The sequence below is a fragment of the Caloenas nicobarica genome, chromosome 12, assembly GCF_036013445.1.
Source record: "Caloenas nicobarica isolate bCalNic1 chromosome 12, bCalNic1.hap1, whole genome shotgun sequence".
NCBI classification, from domain to species: domain Eukaryota; kingdom Metazoa; phylum Chordata; class Aves; order Columbiformes; family Columbidae; genus Caloenas; species Caloenas nicobarica.
Window position 1 is genome coordinate 13,806,674 of NC_088256.1, and position 24,171 is coordinate 13,830,844.

Sequence of the window (24,171 nt, forward strand, 5' to 3'; positions counted from 1 at the left end):
ACCAAACAAGCTTGGAGCTGCTCCCCTGACTGTGCCTCTGCTGCAGCACGGGTGCCAGGCAGACCGGGCACAAGCGTGGGCAGGAGTGTGGGCAGCAGGGAGGGCTGGCTCCTGTTTCAGTGCTGTCTCGCTGGCTGTAGTGCCATGAGGGCTGCTCAGACAGGCCCCCTTGGGAGCTCCAGCCAGGGCTTGGTTTGCGGTTCCCCTCTTGTGATCCCACCTGGATTTAAAGGGGAGCTGGAGGGCTGTTTGCTCTGGCTGTGTTTGGCCCCAGCCATGCTGAGGGGCAGGCAGTTGGGGCAGCACTGCTGTGATGACGTGCTCTGGTCGTGGGCCATGCTGTGGATGCAGCACGGGTGGGTCAGGGGGTGCAAAGAGCTAGTGGGTCTCAGGCCCTCTCCCCACTTGGCTCCAGCCCATCCCCTGTGACTTTCATAACCCCACGCACTGCCACATGTCTGGTGCAGACCCTGGCTGCCTTCAGGGGACACAGAACTTTCCCGGTGGAGGTGGCATCGAAGCAGCTCTCTCTGTGCACCAGCTGCTTGCTGAGGAAGAGCCTTTTTTGAGGCTGCCGAGAGGAGCCCATGTGGCTACACAGGCTTGGGACAGGATGGAGATGGAGGGCTGTGTCGCTGAGCGGTTGGAAGGAGAGCTGGCACTACCAAACCTGGCCCCTGCACTGCTCCCCTGCCAGAACAAGGATGGCCCTGGCACGTGGATATAGCAGCAGATTAAATTTTAAATTGGGTACAATGATCCGTTTAGGAGTTAAAATAGGCTGGCTGGTCTGCACTGCCCTGTGACATCAAATACTTCAACCCAAGGAGTTAATGTGCATTCTTCTTCCCTGCAGCACCAGCGAGCAGGTACTGTCAGATCCTCCTCCCCACAGGTGGCTGGTGGAGTGGAGCTGTGGCAGCTGCTCACTGGGACGCATCCATCAGCAGGGCTCTAGCCTTGGAATCTGGGGAATACACCCTGGGGCAGGGGGGGTTACTGGTGCAACGGAGCAAACTCATCAGCTCATGGTATTTCTGCAGCAATCTTGGGTTGCACTGCAGGGCCCCACTCTCCAGGAGAGCTCCAGGAGAGCAAAGCCAGTGCTGGGTGAGATTCTTATCTCTCCTTACTCACCCAGCTCCAGGCAGGTCCCAGCCTTTCTACTTTCTGTGGTTAACGGCTTAAGTATACGTGACCCAGTAGACGGTAGGAGGCTGTGAGTGCCTGATAATCCTCCCGGCCCTGAGCCGTGGCAGGTGGCCCAGCTCTCTAATCATGCAGACTTAAGGCTCTCTTTGCTTTGCCTTTGCAGGTCTGGCACGATGACTTGCTGCCAGGTGGTTGCTCTTCTCTTGCTCTCCTTTCTTCCCAGTGCTGCAGCTGGTAGCCTAGTTCCCGCTCCTGTTCCCCAGTCTGTGCTGCAACTCACCAAAGGGAGCTGACAACACGCTGCAACGACACCTGCACCCAGCTGGAGTCTGCCCTGGTCCCTGAGGACTTCCAGAAATAACTCTTACGAGATGGTTTATCCCAATGGCACCCGTACCCTCACCATGGTGGAAGTGAGTCTCCGGGTAAGTGGTGCAGAGAAGAGACAGTGGAAGTGGCATGTGTGACGCAAGTGGCAGATTTCTGGCACAGACAGGTGGTTTTCCATCAGCGGAAACCACTTGCCGATGAACTCTCTGCCACTGTCAGGATCTCCACGGGCTGCATGGCTGTAATGGTGTCTGAGCAGCACATCCTCACTGCTGCCCACTGTGTTCATGATAGCAAAGAGTACGTGAAGGGGGCCAAGAAGATCAAGCTGGGGTTCCTGACGCTGGCGCAGGCAATGGGATGGGGACGGGGAGGCTGGTGATGCGCTGGGCTTGGGTCCGGCACATGCAGGCACCCGTGGACTGGATCCAGGTCCCCAAATAGGTCAGTATGGACTCCAGCTATGCTTTTCTGGAGCTGAGCAGGCCACACTAGTGCCCACACATGAAGCTGATGGCAGCTCTGGCAGTGGATAAAATGGCTGGGAAGAAGATTCATTTCTCAGGGTTTGACAGTGACCAGCCAGGTGAGTTGATCTACTGCTTCTGTGGGGTGGAGGATGAGATGGTCCATCTCATCTACTAGCACTGCGATGCCAGGCCGGGTGCATCCAGCTTCAGGGTGTTTGGCAAAGTGTGGAATCCCATATGACACAAATGGGAGAGGAAGCTGATCAGGGTCTTCTGAGGGCACCAGTGGCTGGAAGCGGCTGGGAGACACCACAATTGTAATGTTGCCATTCATCTGACAGCTCTGAAGTTTGCTCAGGTTTATCACAGATTCAAAGGGGACTATAAAAGCTGAACACTCACACTGAATGAGAACCGCAGCCTGCCTCTTCCCCTCCCCAGTGTAGATAGCTTTGACTGTGGTGTTCCTGAGTGAGAGTGTGGCCGAGAAGCCTGAGAAGGAGCAACATTTCCTGGCAAAACTGCTCCACTTTATTCTGTTCTCTGTCTCCACAGATCACAAGGAATCCAGCAGAAACTCACTGGAATCCAAGTCCTGGTGCCCTAGGAAGCCTGAAGGGTGGTTTAAGCTCCTTTGTTTGGTGTTGGAATGAACTCAGCATCAGGGGTCTTTGCAGAAAAGAGCTTGCCTGTCGGTCAGGGAACACGGCCTCTGCTTCCAGCACGTTAACAGCTCACAACCTGGAGAGACAGCCACATGTTTGCTGCTAAGCTGTACCTGGTTTCTCTTGGGTCTCATCAGGTCTCTCATTCCATTGGCTGTGCTGACCAGCTTGGTGCTGCCCCAGCAACGAGAGGACAAAGCGCTTTCTCTCTTAATATAGGACCTTTGTGTGCTGATGAAAGGTGTCTGAAAGGCAGCCGGGGAGCCTGAGTCTTGTGGGCACAGAGCGTGCCATGGCCAGGAGCCTGGCCAGGGCAGGAGAGGCTGCTCCAGGACCCTGGCAGCCACTGTGCTTGGGAACGCTCTTGGCAAGGACATCTCTTCTGACTGATGCAGCATAGTGCCATGTGGGTACCTACACATGGCAGCACGGGCCACGGGCTGGGAGCACCTACTGACTTGTAAACTTTCTCATCTCTCTTTGGTTCTGTCTGGGATTGCTGTAGGAGGAAGGGATCCTGACATCTGCTGCAGCTGTAGTATTTGAGATGGGTTCTTTTAGGCAAATACATGTATTTGTAAAAAAGTCTGCACAAATCTCTTTGCAAAGGTTATGTTGAAAGAGGAAAGGTGCATAGATTGCTAGCCCTGGTTTGGGACTCGCTGAAGGAGACACTCTTCCTTCAGACTGAAGTGAATGCGACAGGGAGATCTGTGTAGAGCTGAAATCACAGTATCTTGCAAAAATAGGGACTGATGCCTTCTGCAGTCATAAAACAGCCCAGGCACCTGGCTGAACAGATCTCTGCATGTTCTGTTACACACATAGGACTGGTGTGTCCAATTGGCCACACCAGGCTCTTCCAGGAACAAATGGAAAGCTTGCCTTATGTTTCCCTACCTCATACACAAGAGATTCCTTTGCTAATCCTAGAGTTTCATGGCTGATATCTCTCCCTGTCTTCCCTAAGTTTTCCCATGCCCAGGCAATTATTCCCTCTGTAATTCATACTCTCCATGAGGGACCTCATGCTGATGCTGCTTTGCCAGGCTGGACAGATGCCTGCTTGTATTTTTTGCTCTTAAGTCAAATGTCCTGCTCCTTTTCACTGCATGTCAGGGGCAGCCACTTCACAGGCTTCTCAAAGCTGTCATTGCTCAAACCTGCTGAAGACTAAACACACAGTTCCTTTAAGACCTGTGACAGTTATACAGGCACAGCGACCTGACTTGAAAAACAAACAGGTAGGAGACATTTCAACAAACGAAATATAACAACCCTCCTCCCCCCAGTTGTCAAGACTTCAGGGTAATGTGAGTGTTAAACTAATTTAAATTGTATGTCTGGTCTGCAGATGGGTGTGAAACAGTTTCTATTATCTTGGATGAGATAATGCATGAAAAATCACGATTACACATTATTGGGCAGGGACCAGCTGCTATTATTTACATAATAGAAACAAAATTTACAGACAGAATTTAACTTGTTCAATGGAATCACCTGCCATAGCTGAGAGGTTCTTTGGGACAGATCAGAAAGGATTTTCAACTCCTCTGCTCTCTTGTTTAAGAACAGGTTAGAGAGTGTCAGCCATGCTCTTCTTAAAATGGGAAGAAAGCCTGTCATAAACACAGAGGAGTTCCTGGTTCCCTCCTCTCCGAAATGCGGAGTGGGCCTTTGCTTTGCTTTATACACTCCTCTGATTGTGGAAGAGGTGACAGAATAGAGAAAGTTCTCCTAGAACCTACCAATGTGAAACATAAGGCTTGTCGTATTCAGAGCAGCCGTTCACTTTATAAGCAACTTCCTTCTGACATCAGCCATCAGCCATCAGCTATTGCAAAACCGAAGAGGAAGAAAAGGCAGCACCAAGGTGGAAGCTGAAAGAAAAACAGCGAAATTTGCACCCCTTTTTAGTGTCCATCTTTGTTTGCAAGTGACAGCAGCTTTAACACACAACAGGAGATGTTGCCCCCCAGTTTGTGTGATAGAGCAAGTGGTTTTGATGCGCAAACTGCAACAGGTACAGGACTCGCTGTTGTAGTAGGTTGACCCTGGCTGGACACCAGGTGCCCACCAAGCTGCTCTATCACTCCCCTCCTCAGCAGCACTGCGGGCAGGAAATAAGATGGAGAAGAACTCACACCCTGCCCCTCATGGACCAGCCTCCTCAGGGCACATTTCTGTATCACCTCACCCAAAAGTTGTCTTCTCTTACACCAGATGACACCAGATTCCACAAACCCTGTAATATGCCCAAAGTGTTAATTAGTAGTATTAAACGGCTCATGTAAGGGTGAACAAAGACCTTGGGAACCTGCATAATATAACCACCCACATCAATCCCAGGTAGGAAGGAGGAGACGTATTCCCTCATCCTCTCTGCCAGACAGCTCGCTCAGCAGAGGCCATGAACGCCAGCACAAAGCACACAGCCACTGCTTGTACTAACATGTTCCCAAGCTCGGCAAAATACAGATATGCAGTACAGCCAATAAACCACATGACCAGCACAGAAGCTTGCTACTTAGTAACTAGTATAGCCATAGCATGCTTAATACAACATTGCCCTTGGCTCGTGTCCCACCTTGGGTGCCAAAAGGGACTGTAGTGGGTTGACCTTGGCTGGCTGACAGGTGCCCCCCAGGCTGCTCTTGTCACTCTCCTCCTCAGCAGGAGTGGGAGAGAAAATAAGATGGAAATCATGGGTCAAGATAAAGGCAGTTTAATACAGCAAAAGCAAGGCCATGTGCAGAAGTAAACGAAACCAAAAAATTTATTTATTATTTCCTGTCAGCAGATGTGCAGCCACTTCCTGGGAAGTAGGGCTTTAGTAGGCACAGCGGTTGCTCTAGAAGACAAATGTTGTAATAACAAATGCCATCCCCATCCCCCCTCCTTTCTCTTAGCTTTTATTGCTGAGCAGATATATGGTATGGAATATCCCTTTGGTCAGCTGGGGTCAGCTGTCCTGGATCTGCCCCCTCCCAAGATCTTGCCCACCCCCAGCCTACTAATGAGGGGGGAATGTTGGAGACAGCCTTTATTTGAGATACTGCTCAGCAGAAGCCAAATCTCTGGTGTGTTATCAACACCTTCCAGCTATCAACACACAGCACGGCGCTATGAGGGCTGCTAGGGGGATAATAACTCCAACTCAGCCAGATCCAATACAACTGTTTATTTAAAAAATTAAAATAAACTTTTAACAAATCACACCAAACAGTGAGGATCTGAAAAGCCAGGCAGAACTGGGGGCATCATAAAGAGAAATGCTCTGCAGGCCCTGACCAACCCAAGGGTTAAATGCGGAAATAAGCACCTCCAAGTGGATGACAAGGCCTTGTTCCACTTCTCTCATCCAAAGAGCAATACTGCTTTGTAAGCAGATGAGGTTGTAAATTAGAAACCTGAATGTCTTGTGCATCCTCACAAGATGCGCAGACACCTGGAGGGCTCCAATGGCGGTAAGCTTTTAAGAAGTTCTGTTTGAGAGCAACCATGGCTGTGGTTGCAGCTTGGAGAAAGTCACCTGCTTAGCTGCAACATGAAGAGTATGGCATAGCACAAGGTTTGTGTGAAACGCTGCATTTCTTCTTATCCAGAATCCTGCAGAGCTGTCCATTTTTCTTTCCCTTGTTGCCCTGTATCAGTGCAGAACATCCTCTCTAGCCCAGAAGGAAAGGGAATGAATACATGTATATCCACAGTCTAAGGAGGATCACCTTTTTGCTGGAACTTGGATCTCACTCCCTATCCCGATCCTAAATGCGAGAACAGGGCTAGCTCTGGAAGGACAGAGGCCTCTACAAGCTAGGACCCATGAGGAAATTAATAGATCGCAGGCTGATGATTTGCCTTCTGCATCTGAATGATCTTGCCAAAGCCACCTCTTCCCACATCGTAGTCTGTCCGGTACTCATCTCGCACCTGGGGCACAGCAGTAACACAGATATTAGTACTCTGCACTGCCTAGACTTCAGAATCATCACCCCCTCCTTGCTCAGTTGGTGGGGAACTGAAGTTCAGGTTAGAAACACTTTGACTCCTTTAAAATCTGTTCAAATAAGCCACAAAAAAGGTGGTGAAAATTACAAATGAGGATATATGTGATGGCTGAGGTCTTTTTACACAGGAGGCAAAGAAGACCCCAAAACACTTCCATTCAGCTTTGCAGTCCGGCCTTCTGAATTGCCAGGCATGGCCTCCAGAATATTTTCTCCCCTCTACCCTGGAAACCTGCAAAGGAACCTCACACCTTCGTGCTGGGGCAAATGGCTGCATTATGAGATTGGCCTAGCAGCTACACTGGCCCCCTCCATTCAAATTCTGCGTCATGTTAGGAATACTAGCTTGGATTAGGGAAGATTCTGTGCATTGTGGAAGTCTGGAATCCCTGACAGAAATGGCCTTCAGTTCTGTTTCTAGCTTTTAACACCAGGCATCAGTTACCGAAACAACCTGGGGGTGGCTGAAGTTCATTATCAGCTCTTTACAGTCTACACATTGCTCTGCATGGGACAAAAGCAGCAAAGCAGAACACAATCTTAGGGGGATGAAATTCAAGGTATGAACCGGTATTGCCTTTACCTGTCCTCCAGTCTTTCCTCTTCCATATTGTCGCCCCTCCTTAAACCCTGCATCCCAGTCAGTTCGAATGATGCGGTCATCTAGCCGTGTGCCATTGATAAATCGCATTGCGTGTTCAGCATCTGCTCTTGTGTAGTACCTGAAGCATACTATAAGGAGAACTAAGCGTGTTATAAGGAGAACTATTGCATCTGAGAAGTAGAAAAACTCTGCCTCCCAGCCTTTTCTACTCTTCCTGCTTTATCTATAGGATCAAAAACTGTGCTTATATAAACCCAAGCTAAAAATAGTTCCCAGACAGGATTCTGAACTTTAATGTTAGTACCTGCGCAGACAAGAAGTCGCTTTGGATCACTTATTTCAGCAGTAAACAAACATGTTAATACCCTGCTAAGGGCCAGAAATCTATCATGTGCCTTTTTTATGTGAAACTTGACTCAGTTTGAACAAGAGGCGCAGGCCTCACAGGAGAGCTTTGTGAAGACAGCTCATAGTACAACTTGTACAAGTGTGTACCCTGTGCTTGGGAATACCGCCAATGCTTATTCTGCTGCTTCATTCAGATGTAAAGTTAAGGTGAGAAAGTGAACACGTGCTCTGGCCAGGCAAGAGGTCAGACTGACGATTGTAACAGTTCTTATTTTGGCCCTAAAATCATTAAAGAAATTAACAAATTAAAGGAACTTTCTGCCTTCTCCAGCAAGCACAGCAGCAGTAACACTTTTCACCTACAGCACCACTGTACAGTGTGTCTCTCAATTAAGATGGTGGTGGGGAAGCAGCAAGGTTGGAAGGGAAGCACCTGGTAGACAGCACTTGACAATCTTATAAGGAGCAGCTGAAGGAGTTGGGGCTGTTCAGCCTGGAGAAAAATAGGCTGAGAGGAGACCTTATTGCTCTCTACAGCTACCTGAAAGGAGGGTGTTAGTCTCCTCTCCCAAGTAGCAAGTGATAGGACAAGAGGAAATGGCCTCACATTGCAACAGGGAAGGTTCAGATTGGATATTAGGAAAAAAATTTATTCATGGAAAGGGTTGTCAAGCATTGGAACAGGCTGCCCAGGGAAGTGCTGGAGTCACCATCCCCGGAGGGGTTTAAAAGGCGTTTAGACGAGGTTCTTAGGGACGTGGTTTAGTGCCAGAGTTAGGTTATGGTTGGACTCTGTGATCTTGAGGGTCTCTTCCAACCAAAATGATTCTGTGACTATCGCTCCTTGTCAGGTTTTCCACAGCAGTACAGCTGGGCTTGCCGTGCAGTGAGGAACTAAAGGTGGCAACCGCACACGGGCTGGCAGTAGCAGGGAACCAGAAAGGATACTCGACAAAGCAGAAGCCACAGGGGGTTTTCTTGATCTTGTCCAGCCCCATGACGATCCTCTTGACATCCCCGCACTTGGAGAAGAGCTCCTGGATCTGTTCCTCGGTGGTGTAGAAGGACAAGTTGCCAACGTACAGCGTAGAGGAAATCTTCAGGGATTTCTCCTGCAGCTGCTTGCTACCCTAAGGGCAGAGAGGAGCGGGCAGCGGGGTTAGCACTCCTGCCGCCGCGGCGGGCACCTCCCGCTCGCCCGGCCTTGCTGCGGGCCCCGCCCGCCCTGTCAGAGGCCGCTCCACCCCCGCCCTGCCCGGGCCCCGCCGCCCACACCCCCGCGCCTCAGGCCCGGGCGCACCCGGAAGTGCTGGTCGCGGTACTGGCTGATCTCGCAGTAGGAGTCGCTGTTGAGCCCGCTCAGCGTCGTGTGGAGCAGCCCCGACATCTCGCCTGCGCCCGGCCGGGCCCCGTTCCCGGGATCCTTCCAGAACGGCCGCGGCGCCCACCGGACGGCGAGCGGGGGAGCCGGTCCGCCGCGCCATCCGACTGGCCCCGGCGCCTGTCACTCGAGGCGGGGAGGCGGGGCGGTAGCGCCGGACACCCAATCGGCGTGCGGAACCACCGCCAGCGTTGGGTTGGGTCCGGCCGTGGCGCCGGGCCCGGCATGCTCCGCGGCGGCGCGCATGCGCAGCGGCGCCGGGCCCGGCCCTGGGTCACCTCAGAGCGGCGCTGAGGGGCGGCCCCGCCATGGCGGGAGCGCGTCTGGTGGCGGTGGAAGGTGCCGTCCGCTGCGGGGCCAGGGCTGCCTCCCCTGGGAGCCCGGGTTGTGTCTCACGCCCCCTCTCGTCCTGTCTTGCAGGGCTGGTGCGGGAGCTGCTGAGGGAAGAGGCCCCGTCCCGCATCGCCGCCCTCACCGAGCAGCTCTTCCAGGCGGCGGGCAACATCTCTGAGGAGGGCGGGGGGGCGGCTGAGGTTGAGCTCCGGCCTCCCGGCCCGGGGCCCCTCTCTGAGCCGCCTGAGGAAACGGGGGCTTCGTGTGTTACAACCCCCGCGGCAGCACTCGCCAAGGTTGGTGGCCGTGGCTCCCGCAGCTCTGCCAGCCCCTGGCCTCATCCAGCCCCTGGCCTCATCCAGCCCCTCCTCTCAGGCCTAGTGTGTAACTTCAGCACTGTTGGGATCTAAGGACAACAGTTTATTAGTTTTTCATCTTTTAACCCAGTCGAGCGAAAGTCCAAAATAAAGTGGAAGACACTACGTTTAAGAAGTCAAAGCAAAATATTGATCCAAAAAGTATGCATCAGAATGGGAAAAGTTACTGGTGTCTTAGTGATGTTAAGGTTTTTATTTTGTCAATTTTCTGGTAGTATTTAATTGTAATTTCAAGTAAAATGTAAGTGTAGAGTACCGATGCATTGAGAGTTTGGTACTGGGTAGAGGAGAGGTCCTTCTTGTCCTGTGCATGGGTTCCGACAACGACAGCAGATGCTTGAGGAAGAAGAAACAAGCAAGTGTTTTAACTGCCTGGTAAACCCAGAACATAGTATTGGAGTGGGAAGTACCTATTTTCATACATTATGAAAGTGGGTTAGGTTGTTGTTAGTAATGTTTTTATTTTTTTTTTCCTTCCCTGTATTTCCTCTAGAGGAGTACTTACAAAGTAGTAAACGTCTACTTTAAAAAGCCTTTTTCAAAAAGAAGTCTGATGAGTAATACATGAATTGGGAATAAAAACAAGACCAACTGAGATATTGTTCAACCTTTTAATCTGAAATTATATTTTGAAGAGAGATACAACTCCTAGCAATTGTCATCTAAAGAAGACTGATTTTGAAAGTCCTAAACTTGTGACAAAGACCAAGATTGGTTAGCAAGTGTCACACCAGAAAGTATGCTTAATGCAGTCTTTATTGAAATATGTGAGCATAAAACTGGCATCTTTGTTCTTGAATCAGTTGAGCTAAATTATTTTTAAAGAAAGGAGATATTAATTTGTAATCTGATCTTTTCAATAAAAGGGGTCTTTAAATGTCTCCTAGTTAGGCAAGAGTGCATTTTTAGGCCAGATCTGCTATGGAAACTAGGCTGTGAAGTGATGGAAAGTGCCACCCTTTGAGGAGCTTATTGTCTTTATGTAGGCCTTTTTAACATGAGTATATAGTCAGTAGCCTTCATTCTTTTTTTGCTAATATCAGAAGTTTATCGATGTAGGTGTTTAATTAAACTACTTAGTTTTCATTTTGATAGGAAGAAGAGGTGAAGCCTTACTGTAAATATGTTAAAACCTCATGCAGTTCTTATATTTTTTTTCTAATCCCTTCAAATTTTGCGACATTTGTTTAACATGTACATAATATATTCTGAAAGCTGCCAGCGAATCAGTTGTGTTTTGGACATAGTGATGTACTATTGCACGAATTTGGTATCTATGAATGTTTGTGAGAAAACTTCATCCTGGACGGATAGAGTGAGGTTGTGTGTTGCTAAGATTGGAAAAGGACTTGATAGAAACATGGGTTAGGACATTTCAGTAATATGGCAGATTAGTGGGACTTGGTTAGGAACATATGGGAATGTTTCCGAAGTTCATCACTTTACTTACAGAATTGGCTGTTACACATAATTTCAAATTGGAGGTGGAGGCACTGATGGATGATGTGACATATATGTGCTATTGGTCATAGGATTAATTAGTTCTTTTTAGTTTCAGGTCTTGCCAGCCTTGGATTTACACAGTCATGTTCTTTCTTACCTTGCTTCATCTTAGAAATGCTCTCATGTTTTTAGAAGATGTAAAGTAGTCTTTTATAACACTGAATATATCTTACAAAATATACATATGAAAAGAGTATGTGCTTCCTGCCAGCTGCTTATAATTCTGAAATCATGGATCTGTAGAAAAGAATGATCCCTACTTTTAGCTGAAGAAATGCTACGTGGTCCATTCAGCATGCCTGTTTTCAGGTCACAATCCCTGATCTCCCTGGGGATCATGGGACTGTTTCATGGAAAACTTACACCTTTGACTGCAATGTAAAAGGAAGTTGCACAAACATGTGGACAGGTCATTACTGTGATACACATAAAAGATGATTTCCAGTAGTGAATTTCAATGTTACTCAAATCCAGGACAAAATTAAATCTGATGGAATTCTCCTACTCAGGTTGAAGAGGGTGCAATAAACCTGTGGAACTGGACTGTGACCAAGCACACGGGTTCTGTTGTCAATGATGAGCAAAGAGCTAAATGTACGTATGTGTTCTATATACATAGAGCTGTAGATTTGTTCGGATCTTTGCAGATAGGGTGTAGGCAGATGAAAATATACAGCTGGGCTTGTATAAACAGTTCTGGAAGGAGCATCCTAGTGTAACTGATCTTGTTGTGACACAGAATTGGCGTAGGTATTCTTATCCCTTCCCCTTTCTGTGCCAGAGCATCAGTAAAGAGGTGATGTGACCAAAGGAAACTGTGATTTGTCTTCTAAGGCTATGGTTTTAATCTAAAAATGTATGGAAATAAAATAGATGTATGTTTTAGACTGTTGGTCACATAATTTATATCAAGTGAGATTTTTTCTTTAATGAAACTATCTCATCCATGTTCACATAGAGAAAACCTCTGGATCCCCTTTTAACTTCCGTGCTTTAGCCAGGTACACAGCTGGTGGGTTTGCTTGGAGCCAGGAGCAGGGCTCGGGAAAAGCAAAGTAAGATTTTGGTCTCTTTCCTCAACCTGTTCTTTATGTGGTTCTGCAGGATTGCAGTATCTGGCCTACATCTTTTTCTTGAGGGATTATAGTCAAAATTACGTATAACCTGTATAATATAAATTATATCGGGTAAAGGGAAAAGGGTAAGTGTACACAAAATAAGTAGTAATTGTAGAGTGTAATGTTCTCAGATCTTGTATCACAGCTGAAGGGCCAGGGAGAGGCTATTTTAAATACATTAAGTGGTGTCTTTTCCACCCCTGGTGTATAAGGAAGGCCTGAAAATATTTTTGCTTTTTACTTTGAAACTGTAAAGATTATGAAACTTTATTTCCTTATTGTGCTGAAGGCTATTTTGAGGCTCTCAAGACATGTTAACTGTTAGCACCTGCAAGGTAATTAAGTCTTTGAATACTATGTATTTAACTTAAACTCTCTCTAAAGTGTTTAATAGGTATTTTGATGAAAATTTTCTTTTTTTTTCCTAACTGCCTAAAAAGCCATTTTAAGCAGTTCGGCTAAAATTCAGACTGCTTCAACTCCTGAAGCTTCTGAATTTTTCTCTCTTGTAATTTAAAATGACAAGCAGTCTTTCGGATACGGCAGGGCCTGACTTTGGAAAAATTTAAAAAAAAAAAAAAAAAGGAGGGAGGAACTTAAGAATGTCTGCGCTGTTTTCTTGCAGTACGGTTTGTTGCTTGCAGACTGGTGTGCCTCTGTGAAGGCAGTGATCCTCCAGAGGGAACTATTCGAAGACAGATTTTGGTAAGGCCAGCGGTGTGTGAGCAATGAAGTACAGTTGATCACCAAGGGAAACCTTCAAACCCTATCATGGTTGCTTTGGAAAGGGAGCAAAATACCCCTGAAGTTCTGGTGAATATGCACGTTGAAGGGAGCCTGTATTGTCACGGGGATCTCTTGCTGAGGCAGCGCAGTTAGGACTTTTCTGGACAGTGCAGTTATCATCATGTCTTTGTCATATGGTAAAATGTTACATGAGCAGCATATTTATTTCAGTATCTTATATTGTCTAGTAGGACACCGTATGTCTTATGCTGCATCTGAGTGTTAAGGACTTCAATCAGATGTGAGAGGCGCTTGTCAGAAATTGAAGAGCTGAAATACCCCTTTCTATGTTAGATATGTGCATCAAGGAGATGAGATCTAACATTACCTTTCTTGAAAGTGACTGTATTTTCACAAAGCACTTATATTCTCCTTCAGATGTCTATGAAAACTGGGAAAGGATGGATAGATATTGGAAAAGCTGGTATCGCCGATGGATTTCTAGAGACTGCCATGAGCGTAAGTTCTTATCCAGTTTTAATTTCTTATAAACACACCTATTTGTAAGTTCCATGAGTGATGCCTATGCTTTGTTTTCCAGAGTATAGAAAAACTGTATGCAAAGTTACTTAAGGGGAGCGATGGTGAAGCAGATATTAATGTGCACAAAGCCGATGTGGAGAAGAACCTCTTCAAAGTTCTCGCTTATCAGGCTGAATCAGTATGTGTTCTTTCCAGTTTTTCTTATAAGTCAGTAGGGGTATAGAGGGAAACTCTGACCCAGTTATTAGATGTATGAATGCTTGGCACTGAAGACTTGCTGAGGGATGCATTTCCTTCACTTAGATGTAAGATAGCAGATCTCGTGTTTGCATTCAGTGTTGCCATCATTTAATGATTTTTAATTTACCTAATTTATTGCAGTCTTTTCTGCTGTGGTGTTTATATCTTCTAGTTCAGATTTGTTGCTCTATAGTGTGGCTGTTTATAAAACAAACAGCTGCCTTTCTGAATCATGAATGTGTCAGTTCCAAAGGTGTCCCGTGCTTGACTGGAGAAAGGGGATAGGACTGGTGTAGAGCCTGGGTCCTCCAAACCGCATTTGTGTAACATGTGCACAGCAAGACTAGTCACATTGGAACGCTCATCATACTGTGCTAGGCTGATTGGAAGTATGCAAAGGTATTAATAGTGTTCACCATGGCTGCAGATAGCCAAGGTTTGTATCTAACAAATAGATATTATAAGCCAAAGGTGCAAAGTCTTCTGTAGCTTGCAACTTTCATGACTGCAAACTCATGAACATCATCAGAGATCTTTCTATACATGAATACCCTCTCTTCCATGACCTTATATGTGCTGCTTTCCACATATAAAGGCTTTAAACAGTGAGACAATCAGAACAAAATTACAAGGTCTGGAAACAGTGAGTTCTATGGCATTTGATATTTTCATTGAAGTCTCAACCTCTGGCATCATACAATGAGATAAGAATCATGGTGATAATTATGGAAAAAAAAGCCTAGTGCAGTATGAGAGAAGTCTGAAAAAGTGCTAAAGGTTTTATAGGGGATCAACACCACAAATTGCAATAATTCAGAGTAGGTGACTTAGAAATTTTAAGTTTGGTGAGGCATTGTTGTGCTCGACTGAAGTTTCTGAGTACTTTATCAATGCTATAGAGTATTACTGGCATATGAGTGTAAATACGAGAAAATATAGTTACCTGCATTTGTTGATAACAGCACTGACCTCAGTATCTACAAGGGAAGTACTACCTTCAACATTCTCAAGAGCTTCCCTAAAAAGGCCAAAGCAGTGGCCAAAATTTTTAATTTGATCATGGAGACAAAAGAAGACTTTACGTTGTCGGAGAGGTGGTTTAAGGTTTGCTGAACTGTTGTATCATCTTAACATCTGAATGAACTTCTATATATCTGGCCTTTTCACACTGCCTGAGCACTGCAGTGTTTTTCTGGATATCTTTGTCATCTGGCAATATACAGAAATACAGAATTATTGTAGCACTGTAAGGACAGATAGCTAATCCCAAACCTAGCTTTACTGAACGTGAAAAACCCAAGTCCTGTTTTAGAGAATCAGTCTTTTAATGAATTTTAAAGACAAGTTGCTCACAGTTTGTTGGCATGCCCTACTGCTTTCTTAGGCAGTTGCTCAGGGGGATTTTCAGAAAGCAGTGATGTGCGTGCAGCGCTGCAAAGACATGTTGATGAAATTGCCAAAAGAGGTAAGTGAAATCATCCTTTCTTTATCATTCCAAACTTTGAAAATCTGCTTTCCTCTGTATGTGTTAAAGAATCACATATGCCAATAACATTTGGAAAAGTACTCTGAGCTGTGTATCTCTCCTGTAGTTGGTTGCTTCTTTGAGATTTTCTTATTAAAAATTTTGCATGAAAACATCAGGTTTTTTTCTTCGAAGTTCATTTTTTTCTTGTTTCTTCAAAGTTTTTCTATTCTCAAAATAGAATGATAAACTAATGAATGAGAGAAGACAAATCAGCAAGCAAAGCAAAAAGATTTCTAAATGGAATGGGTGACCTACTCTTCTACAGAACCAGCTGCATTTTACATCTTGATTTTGTGTATTACTTCTTCACTTGTACCCATGTGAACTGTTGTCTAGAGACAGATGAGACAAGAGAAGAGCTGAGTTACTAAGTTTTTGATATGCAAGTCTATCACTATCCTCAGTACTAATCTTTGTCTTCATAAAGCTGTAGAGCTATGAATGGAGTCCTCCCATTGCACTAAACTGTGTTCTTTATAGTTCTTTTGTCACAGAACAATGTCCAGAGAAAACAAACTCTAGCATATGCAGACTAGCTCTTTGTTTGCAAAGATAAAAATCGAATATGTTTATATCAGAATAAACTTTCCCACTTTTATTTTCATTTGCTTGCTTTAATGTTTTTCCAATATTTAGGAATAATTTTGTTTCTGTCTCTGTGGTACAGGTAATAAAATTAAAAGGGGTAGTTGTGAATTCTGAAAGGGAAATACTGGAAATATGTTTGGAGTTTAATTTGGTTGAATTTGTTTTTTGTGATCTGCGGGCCTTGTTCAGTGCGTCTGAGGGACTAAGTTGCAGGGGTCTAGCTTTTATTTGAAACATAAGAGCAGAGCTTCTCACTGTGAATTGTTGAAAATGCTCACTGGGATCTTTGCATTACTATTCCTCATTTCGGTTTAGATTAATTTCATACTTTCGGCTTAAACTCCTCCATTAAATAATATTAAACTTCTCATGATGAATGCTCTTCACAAACCAGGAGCACCAGTGCAGACAAGGAAAAGATTTCCGATTATGAAAGATGCAATGTACTTCTCATGGCAGTATTTAAACAATGAGGAAAGAGTTAGTGATTGCTGAGTGACTTCAAAACTTTTGTACTGCTAGGTAGCTGTCGGTCCTTAACTTCCCCAGGCTCCTGTTGTACCAGAGAGCACTTGCAGAACATCACAAGGGGGTGATTGTGTTATGGTAATGTGTGGTACCACAGATCAGCTGAGGATTTGTGGCTTGTGGATCATCAGTGATCTATGAACCGTAACTGGGAACTCTTGCCCTACAGAGCGAAATGCCGGAATTGCTCCAGACGCTTGTTGTTCAGAGAGGTGCCAGGTTTATAAGGGTATTTAGTGTTATGCTTGAACACAGTAATTCACTGAAACAGTATTTTAATTATCCTTTGAAATACTTCTTTTCAAAGCATGCAAGTAAATGACTGGGGTATGCCACAGTATGCGCACAGCATTATGCTAAACACTTTGCGTGAAACCTTCAATAGAGTAACCATTCTGTTTCGGAAAGAAAAAGTTCATAAATAAACTTATGAAAAGTAAGGGTTTCACATCTGAGAGTGATCTTTTGTTGTTGTTCATGCATACTGAATCTGCTTTTGTCTCTGGATTGCAATGAGAAAAACAATAAATTTGAAGCAAGATGCTGTGCTACCTCACTACTTCTTGCCTGAGGATTTGAAATCTGTAGTCACTTGAAAGAAGCATCATTTATACTTGGAAAAGAAAGTTACTGCAGATGCAAAATGGGTGTAAATATTGGTAGCCTGTTAGCATATAAAATGGCTTTTCGTTCTCTTCTTTGGATGACATATGACAGCTGCAAATAATTTCAAAGGAAAGACAAGTTGTTATGAACAGACATTGCCAGGGCTGGCTGATAAAGCAGAAAGCAATAGTGCTCTGAATAACTAAGCATTCAAAACCAGTTTTCTTTTAAGACTTGTAATGTGGATGATCCTTTTTTAACCCCAAAGAGATATGCTGGGAAGAAGACTACCATGGAAGAGGTAGAGACCTGTTCACTTAACTGTGTAAAACATTTTTATAATTTAAAAAATTGAAGTTGTAATATTCCAGTTTTTCCTCTCAAGTTTTAATTTTTTATTGGTTGTTTTACACAGTTCTAATGCTTTCACCGAGATTTCTGAGGAACTATGCTACCTCATGTATTTCAAGGATCCCACTGTTTTGTGCGTCCTGGACTGATTAATGATTCTTCACTTTCCCACACAATTACAATTCCATTTTAGTCATGTTCAATACCTCCGTGTATAAGGTCAGAAGTGATAACAGTAGATGTATCTTTAAAGTAAAATGCATTTTAAAGAACCAGAGACTGGAGTGCCAAAGGTCTAATGATGTTTCTACATGTACGTTATAGAAACAGGAGTCTTTTATTGCAGATCTGTTACCTGTCAATCCTCTGTTACAATTTTGGAGTGGAAACCTATGAATGGAAGAAGTATGAACAGAGTTCCTTCTGGCTCAGGTAACGTGCGAAGGCAAACAAAATAGAATCCTGCTTTTGAGATGTAAAAATATGTTTGAAGGAGAGGGGGGAGCAAGATAAAGTAGAGGTTTAATTAAAGTGTGAGAATACAAGGTTGTAGTTGAACCGAATTAGTTGAGCAGATACTTTGTGACTGTCTTACTCTGTTGCCTAACATTTGTATCTGCTCTCCACATTGGTTTTCATGCCATTGGAATGAAAGTATTTCCATAGTTCTTGTCAATTCTCTCCCTAACACTTCTTCCAAAAAGATTATTCTTATGAAGAGGCTCTTTCCAGTTCTTGTGTCACTCATAAGTGATAGTGAAGGGATTTCAAAACTTTGGAAAAGACTAGACGAATTCTTCTGGCTGGTTTTAGGTGGATGTGTTTTAAACAGTATTTGGATTTCTCATAAAGGAGTCTCTTCATTGAGAGCAAGTCCTTGACTGATGAAAGACAGAAGCATCAAGGTGAAAAAGAAATAGAGATGGTTTGGGAAGGATCCAAATATTTTTTTTTTATATGCAAGGAAGAAAAAATGTTGGTTATCGGGAAAAGTATCCTCATGCCAAGCTCACAGCCTCAGCTCAGAAAATTTGTTTTTATTTCTTCTTTTCTTTTAAATAGTCAGAAGAAAACGAATGGCAACATATGACATTAAAACCAGTTATGGTCACATATGTTGCCAAAGAGGATTTGTAGAAATGCTTAGAATTAATTACAGCTGGTGCTTTGGAGATTATTTTATATTTTATATTTTTTTCTTGTGGAAAATTAAAAATTGAGTCCTCATGGCAAAATGTGAAGAGGAAATAAGCCTTTGCAAAATGCAAATAATTATCTGGAGAAAGAGATGTGGCTCCACCTAGTGGTTTAAGATTTCCCTGTACTTAGAATGTATTAGATTAGCAAACAAATGCCCAGTTATTGTTTTTCTTTCTAACAGTTCTTCATTCACAGCATTTGTGATCAAATCTGGTTTAGTGGAATTACCACTGTGCTTTCTACTGGGTGGTCCTTTGTGCTGTCATTTAACTTTTAGAAAAAGAATGGGAAATTATGACTCCCAGGTTTTGTTTCTGTCTCTGCTATTGGTTTGCTGTGATCTTGAGACCAGGTCATGTATAACTGCTGTGTATGACTATATTATATGTCAGGTGAGAGTGAGAACACTTGCTTCTTCAAAATCCTTGTGGTTAAGACTGATAAAGCTTACTGAAATTTGTGAATAGGAGATGGTATAGAAGGTGGTGCAGCAGGCTGAAGACAGTAATTGAGTACAATTTTTAATGTGGGGATTTAGAAAGAAGGCAAAATTTTCTCTAGTCAGAGTGAGTATTGAGATTAGTTTGTGTGATTTAACTGGTTAAGAAGCGGGAAGGGGTAGGAGCGTTGCACATGTGAGAAGGTTGTCTGAACTTACCTCTGTGATCCCATTTAATTCTAACTTTCACTTACCATTGATAGCCAGAGTTATGACATTGGGAAGATGGACATGAAATATTCTGTTGGCAAAGAAATGCAGGTAAGAAATAGAGACATTGCTGTTTATAAATAGGAGGGTTTTGTTAACCTGGCTCCACTGTATCATCTGCCTCTGCTGTGCCAAACCTGACCAGTGAGTCTTTGGCCACCACTTCAGTACTGTCTGCTATGAAGTTTGGCAAAGTTACTGTAAGCATCAGTCTGAGAGTTCAGTCACTAATGGGTGCCCTTAAATCACATTTAAATCTACTATTTCAAAAAATTAAATTGTAGAACGTAAGGCTGAAGTGGACCCTGAAAGACCAGCTCTTCTTCCATTCCCCCTCTTCTTTCAAGGCATCATCCTTCACATCTGTGTCATTTCTGATAAATGTTCCTCTGTCTCATTCATAAGCCTCATTTTACTACCCACAGTGGATATGGAGAAGATTTTAATCTCTTTCTCCTTATATAAGTTATCTATATATTTGAAGGCCATTATGTATTCTTTGTGTTGTGTATTTTGTTTTGTTGTTGTAGTGTTTTGTTTTCTTTTTTTCTTCTCTCTCAGTGAAGTTTATACTTTGGGTTCCTTCAGTTTCTGCTTTCATTCTGTTTTTTTTCCAGATCCCTGATTTTCCTTGCTACCCTTCTGTTCTCTGAACTCTAGTTGATTCATGTCCTGTGTGAACTGCAGTGCTGAAGACTCGATATGCTTCAGAACTGAGCAATAATTTATACTGATAGCAGGCAGGCATTCTTTTGACTCAAAGAACTTTTATTATTCATGACCTTAAATTTTAAGTCTCTTGTATTCATATGTATGTTCATTTGTGGCTATTTTTTCCTGCTCTTCAGATGGCATTTAAACTTCCAGTTTGTTTTTCTTTCCAGGCTAAAGTGCTGCGATTGTTGGCTACAGCCTATTTTGAGTGGGATTGCAATCTGTATCTTGACAAGGCATTGAAAGCGATAAGCTTGGCAAATCAGGTAGTAGTGTGTTACTGTATTTATGGTGTGCAAGGGTCAAAACTCAAGCATTTATTAACATAATAATATGCACCACGTTAATAATTTCTGTGTTATCCTTGACATCACATGGAGGTGTGTTTGCTTTGCTTTGGTTTTTCATACTTAGAAGTATGCTTTGGTGTTGACAGCTTTTTTATAGAGAGATACTTTTTTGCATGTAGATGTAGAGCTGGCTTGCTGCCTCATATCTATTAATAATGAGGTCCTTTGATAATGATATGACTAAAATTTCTCTGGCACATATTAATAAAAACTGTACAAACAGAATAAACTACAGTGGTCTACCTGAGATTTAGAGCAGCTGGCTTTTTAGGCACCAGACCTTTTGTCTTGCTTTGGGTTATAATGGATATGTCCACTCTACGTTTTGGGTCCCCATCTCATTATCTGTACAAATACTTGAGCAAGTGCCAAACAGAGTTCAGTTTTGAAAGCTGTGTAGCTATGCTGCATAAGTCTTATTTTAAACAGTTAAATTAGCTATTGCACTTTACTAAAATGACTGTATTTCTTCTGGAACCTGAAAAATGAGCTGTATAAACATACCAGCTACCCTGAGGAAAGTTCATATATCTCTAAGCAGTCACCGCAGTGAGGTCTCTTGCTGTTGTACAAATTCCATTTCCCATATAAAGACTTGAATTAATTTTGTGCTTCTATTTTTGCAGGTTAGTTAGAGTAACTTAAATTTGAAAAGTTCATATTTGTCTTTGGTTGACCATCTTTAGATTTCCATTATCAGTTTCATATGAAACAAGTTTTAAGTATAAATCCTGTTTTAAATAAATAAAAGCTCAAATTCAGTTTTCTACATGCTGTTAAAACTTTCAGATAGATTATGATGCGCATGCTTATGAGATCAGGATAAAAGGCATTGTAATTTAGTAATTCAAATAGCATGCTACTACAGTATCTAAGGCCTTTGCAGTTTTTCTTATATTTACTTTCACACAACTTTTTGAGATGGAATTGACATGGAATGTTTTAGTATTGTATGAGGGTATAGAAAACTAGAAAATTTTTATTTTAGAGTCTGAAATGTGCAGTGTTTTAGTGAGAGCTGTCTTAATTATTTCCATTTGCTCCCATTGTTGTTCTCTCCTAAGTTTTGTTTTATTATAAGCTACTTTAAATTCTACTCATATTAATTCTGGAGTAATCCAGCCAATTCACAGACAGAAAAGCAGGAAATGTTTCTATCATTCAGTATTGTTCAGCTTCTATTTAAAAGTGTTGGAAATGGGCCACAGCAAAATGAGAAACATGTATCTCTTGCTTTCTTTGTCCTCCTGGTCTTTTGGCAGTATAAGAATAAATAATAAAGATGCACATTGCATTTAAGAAGAAAATATAATATTACCATTTACTTACCTGTTGCTTCAGTCATTAAAATGGAACTGAAGAATGTAGTGGAGTGTATGTAACTTCCTGATATTTGTCTGTGTTATGAATGTGCTGGGCTCTCATGGGATCTGTATTCTACAAACAGCTGTCCAAGTAATGTGTTGTTTTTCTTTGTGCAGGAGAAAATACATCCAGCAGGGTTTTTTTTGAAAGTTAAAATTCTTCTTAAAAGTGGCGCATCAGATGAAGATATCAACTCAGGTATCACAGATCTGTATAGGTTTCACAGTAAGGTCATACTACTCCATGTGTAAGAAGTCCTGAGTTGTAGATAGGAAAGAAAAAAAAGTTAAATCCCTTTCTTGTGCGTTTTAGAGGAATCTTCATTAGCTAAATATCATTCTGGTTTTGCAGTGTGAGACATAGCAGTCAGTGCTCACAGAGGAGTTATCCAGGTGCTAATGTAAGTTTGAATTTATTTTTGTTGCAAATTTAAATAGACTCGATGGAAGTAGGAAGACCGAAGCCTGTTAGAATAAAGACAGTGAAAATACAGCAATGTAGAGGTGTGGTTTATTTTAGACATATGCCTAAGGTTACTAAAAAAGGGTGAAGGTGAATTGTCTCCTACGCAGTCAGCACAGAAGAAAGGCTTGTGAAACATTGCTGTTCTCAGTGTGCGATTTTGCAGATTTTGGCCAAGAGACATCAAGTGCTGATCAGTGCGTTGTTATAAACGTGTGTTACCAGAGTTTATTTAGGCTATCTAGGTCATATGAAGTCTTTTCTCCTTATTCCTCAAACTTGTGATTTGAAGAGAACTGATTTTTCTATTGGCATGAGAAGAGAAGAAAATTTTTGGGGAGACATTGATATAAAAAGGGTAATGTATCAGTAGAAACTAATTTCCATAAATAATGAAATCTTAAGGAAGAGAGACTCTGTACTCTTAGTGGCTGGAAAGCATCAGACGCCTAATGAATGCTCTAGGAAACAAATGCAGCATGAGGAATTTCTTGCAGAGAGCTGAATGGTTTGAATGCTGCCAGACTAGCAGGAATGGAAACTCCACTTCAGATTGCTCCTGGGCAATTTCAGCCAGTGTTCAAGTGGACAGTTATTCAAAACTTACCATTGCAGTAGTTGGCTTCTGTTGTGCAGTTGGGATTGAGATGCCATAGTGTTGCCCATCAAACCACACTCTGCTTATATTTAGTGGCACTAAGACCCCAGTCAGTGTTTCATGCAGGTTTATAAATGAGTGGATATCTGTCTTTTCTTTTATGGCTGGCAGAAAAGAGTGTTCTTTCTGTCCATGCACTGCAACTTCTCTTCCTTTAGAGTGAAGGTTCCTGCTAAGTTTTTGGGATATGGCTAAAATCTTGAATTACACAGGTGCCTTAGAAGTGCTTCCTTTAACAACTGTCACATCCTTATGTTGTTCCTTATCTCATTCAGACTACAAATGTATAAATCTTGTTATTAACCATCCAGGACAGTCTGGCAATTTTTAAACATTATCCAAGTGGTCTAAAACGGATACCTACTTATCAGCACCAGTCAATTCAACAGCTGATGCTGAAGGCATTAGGCTTAAGTAGTTCCCATTGCAATGTGATACCACCACACAGCCTGAGCACTGACCTCAGGCTTAAGTGGTTCCTGCTGGATAAAGATGAGACAATTCGATGGAAAGCAGCTTGAGGCAAAAGTTTGTGCTGATAATGCTTGTGCTGTTCATGTTTAAAGACACAGAGGGCGAGAATTCCAGGGCTAAGAGTCTGTTGCCTTTGCATAGTACTACATTAATTGTACAGCAAAAGGAAAGTCAAAGCATAGCAGACACGCTTTATTCTTCCTTTGGTTTTAGAACAGTTATTTTGGGCTTTTTTTTCCTTTGGTTTGTGTGTAGTGTTTTTTTTTTCCTTTTTCTTTTTTTTCCAGAGAAGCTGTAAGAGGTAAATGGTAAATTGAGCAGTTAAGTGTCTAAACTGATTAAATAATCTCAACTGCTTTGTGTTCTGTCTAGCTGTTGCAGAATTCCTGCACCATGACATGTCTTTAGACTTTTGTCTGAATATTGCCAAACTGCTGCTGGAACATGGAAGGTATGAAAGCATCATTAAGTGGGGTGAACACGATATGTGGGCTTTGTACATGTTCTTTTATAAGCAAAGAACACCTATTATACAATGGCGCTTTGTTTTAAAAACTCACAGAGGTAGATAAACAGATTTGAGAGGGAGCCTGTATTTCTATAGCAAGGTAATACAGATTATGGCAGCAGCAGAACAGGGTGTGAAATTATCTTGAGTGGGAGTTTGAAATGCCGTAGCCTCACTTTGGAATTGTAAGATTCTCCCTATGTAGTTTTAGTATATATACGGAATAATATATCTGGAATTATATATATATATATATATATATATATATGAGTTTGGGATTATCTGATGGAAATGTTTCTTCCATGTTAACTAACCAACCCTCAGAATGAAAGT

The 24,171-nt window shown here is 43.0% G+C and overlaps 2 protein-coding genes and 1 pseudogene across 2 annotated transcripts in view; 2 read left to right on the forward strand and 1 right to left on the reverse strand.

Moving 5' to 3' along the window:
• Positions 1-1,325: 1,325 nt before the first annotated feature.
• On the forward strand, positions 1,326-2,346 carry LOC135993329 (serine protease 23-like; annotated as a pseudogene).
• A 3,437-nt stretch (positions 2,347-5,783) lies between these two features.
• On the reverse strand, positions 5,784-9,059 carry LOC135993494 (nuclear cap-binding protein subunit 2). The gene is made up of 4 exons (XM_065643410.1): positions 8,877-9,059; positions 8,525-8,706; positions 7,208-7,346; positions 5,784-6,547 (listed from the first exon to the last, which is right to left on the reverse strand). Exons 1-4 carry the CDS (start codon positions 8,961-8,963, stop codon positions 6,449-6,451), a joined length of 507 nt encoding a protein of 168 aa, XP_065499482.1. The 5' UTR covers positions 8,964-9,059; the 3' UTR covers positions 5,784-6,448.
• A 156-nt stretch (positions 9,060-9,215) lies between these two features.
• TEX11 (testis expressed 11) overlaps positions 9,216-24,171 on the forward strand; it is a 35,242-nt gene continuing 20,286 nt past the window's right edge. The window contains exons 1-12 of the mRNA XM_065643361.1: positions 9,216-9,296; positions 9,378-9,586; positions 11,680-11,764; positions 12,914-12,993; positions 13,453-13,533; positions 13,616-13,735; positions 15,182-15,262; positions 17,745-17,830; positions 19,301-19,358; positions 20,192-20,287; positions 21,853-21,934; positions 23,703-23,781. Of these exons, the coding sequence (XP_065499433.1) occupies positions 9,266-9,296; positions 9,378-9,586; positions 11,680-11,764; positions 12,914-12,993; positions 13,453-13,533; positions 13,616-13,735; positions 15,182-15,262; positions 17,745-17,830; positions 19,301-19,358; positions 20,192-20,287; positions 21,853-21,934; positions 23,703-23,781 (1,088 nt within the window). The 5' untranslated portion in view covers positions 9,216-9,265. The remainder of the gene's footprint in view (positions 9,297-9,377; positions 9,587-11,679; positions 11,765-12,913; positions 12,994-13,452; positions 13,534-13,615; positions 13,736-15,181; positions 15,263-17,744; positions 17,831-19,300; positions 19,359-20,191; positions 20,288-21,852; positions 21,935-23,702; positions 23,782-24,171) is intronic.

Excerpts from the sequence above, each read along its gene's own strand:
- LOC135993494 (XM_065643410.1), bottom strand. The coding sequence starts at position 8,963 with ATGTCGGGGCTGCTCCACACGACGCTGAGCGGGCTCAACAGCGACTCC. Across the intron at positions 8,707-8,876 it reads ACCGCGACCAGCACTTCCGG|GGTAGCAAGCAGCTGCAGGA; the intron begins GTGCGCCCGGGC and ends CTCTGCCCTTAG. Across the intron at positions 7,347-8,524 it reads TGTGGCTTCTGCTTTGTCGA|GTACTACACAAGAGCAGATG; the intron begins GTATCCTTTCTG and ends AGTATGCTTCAG.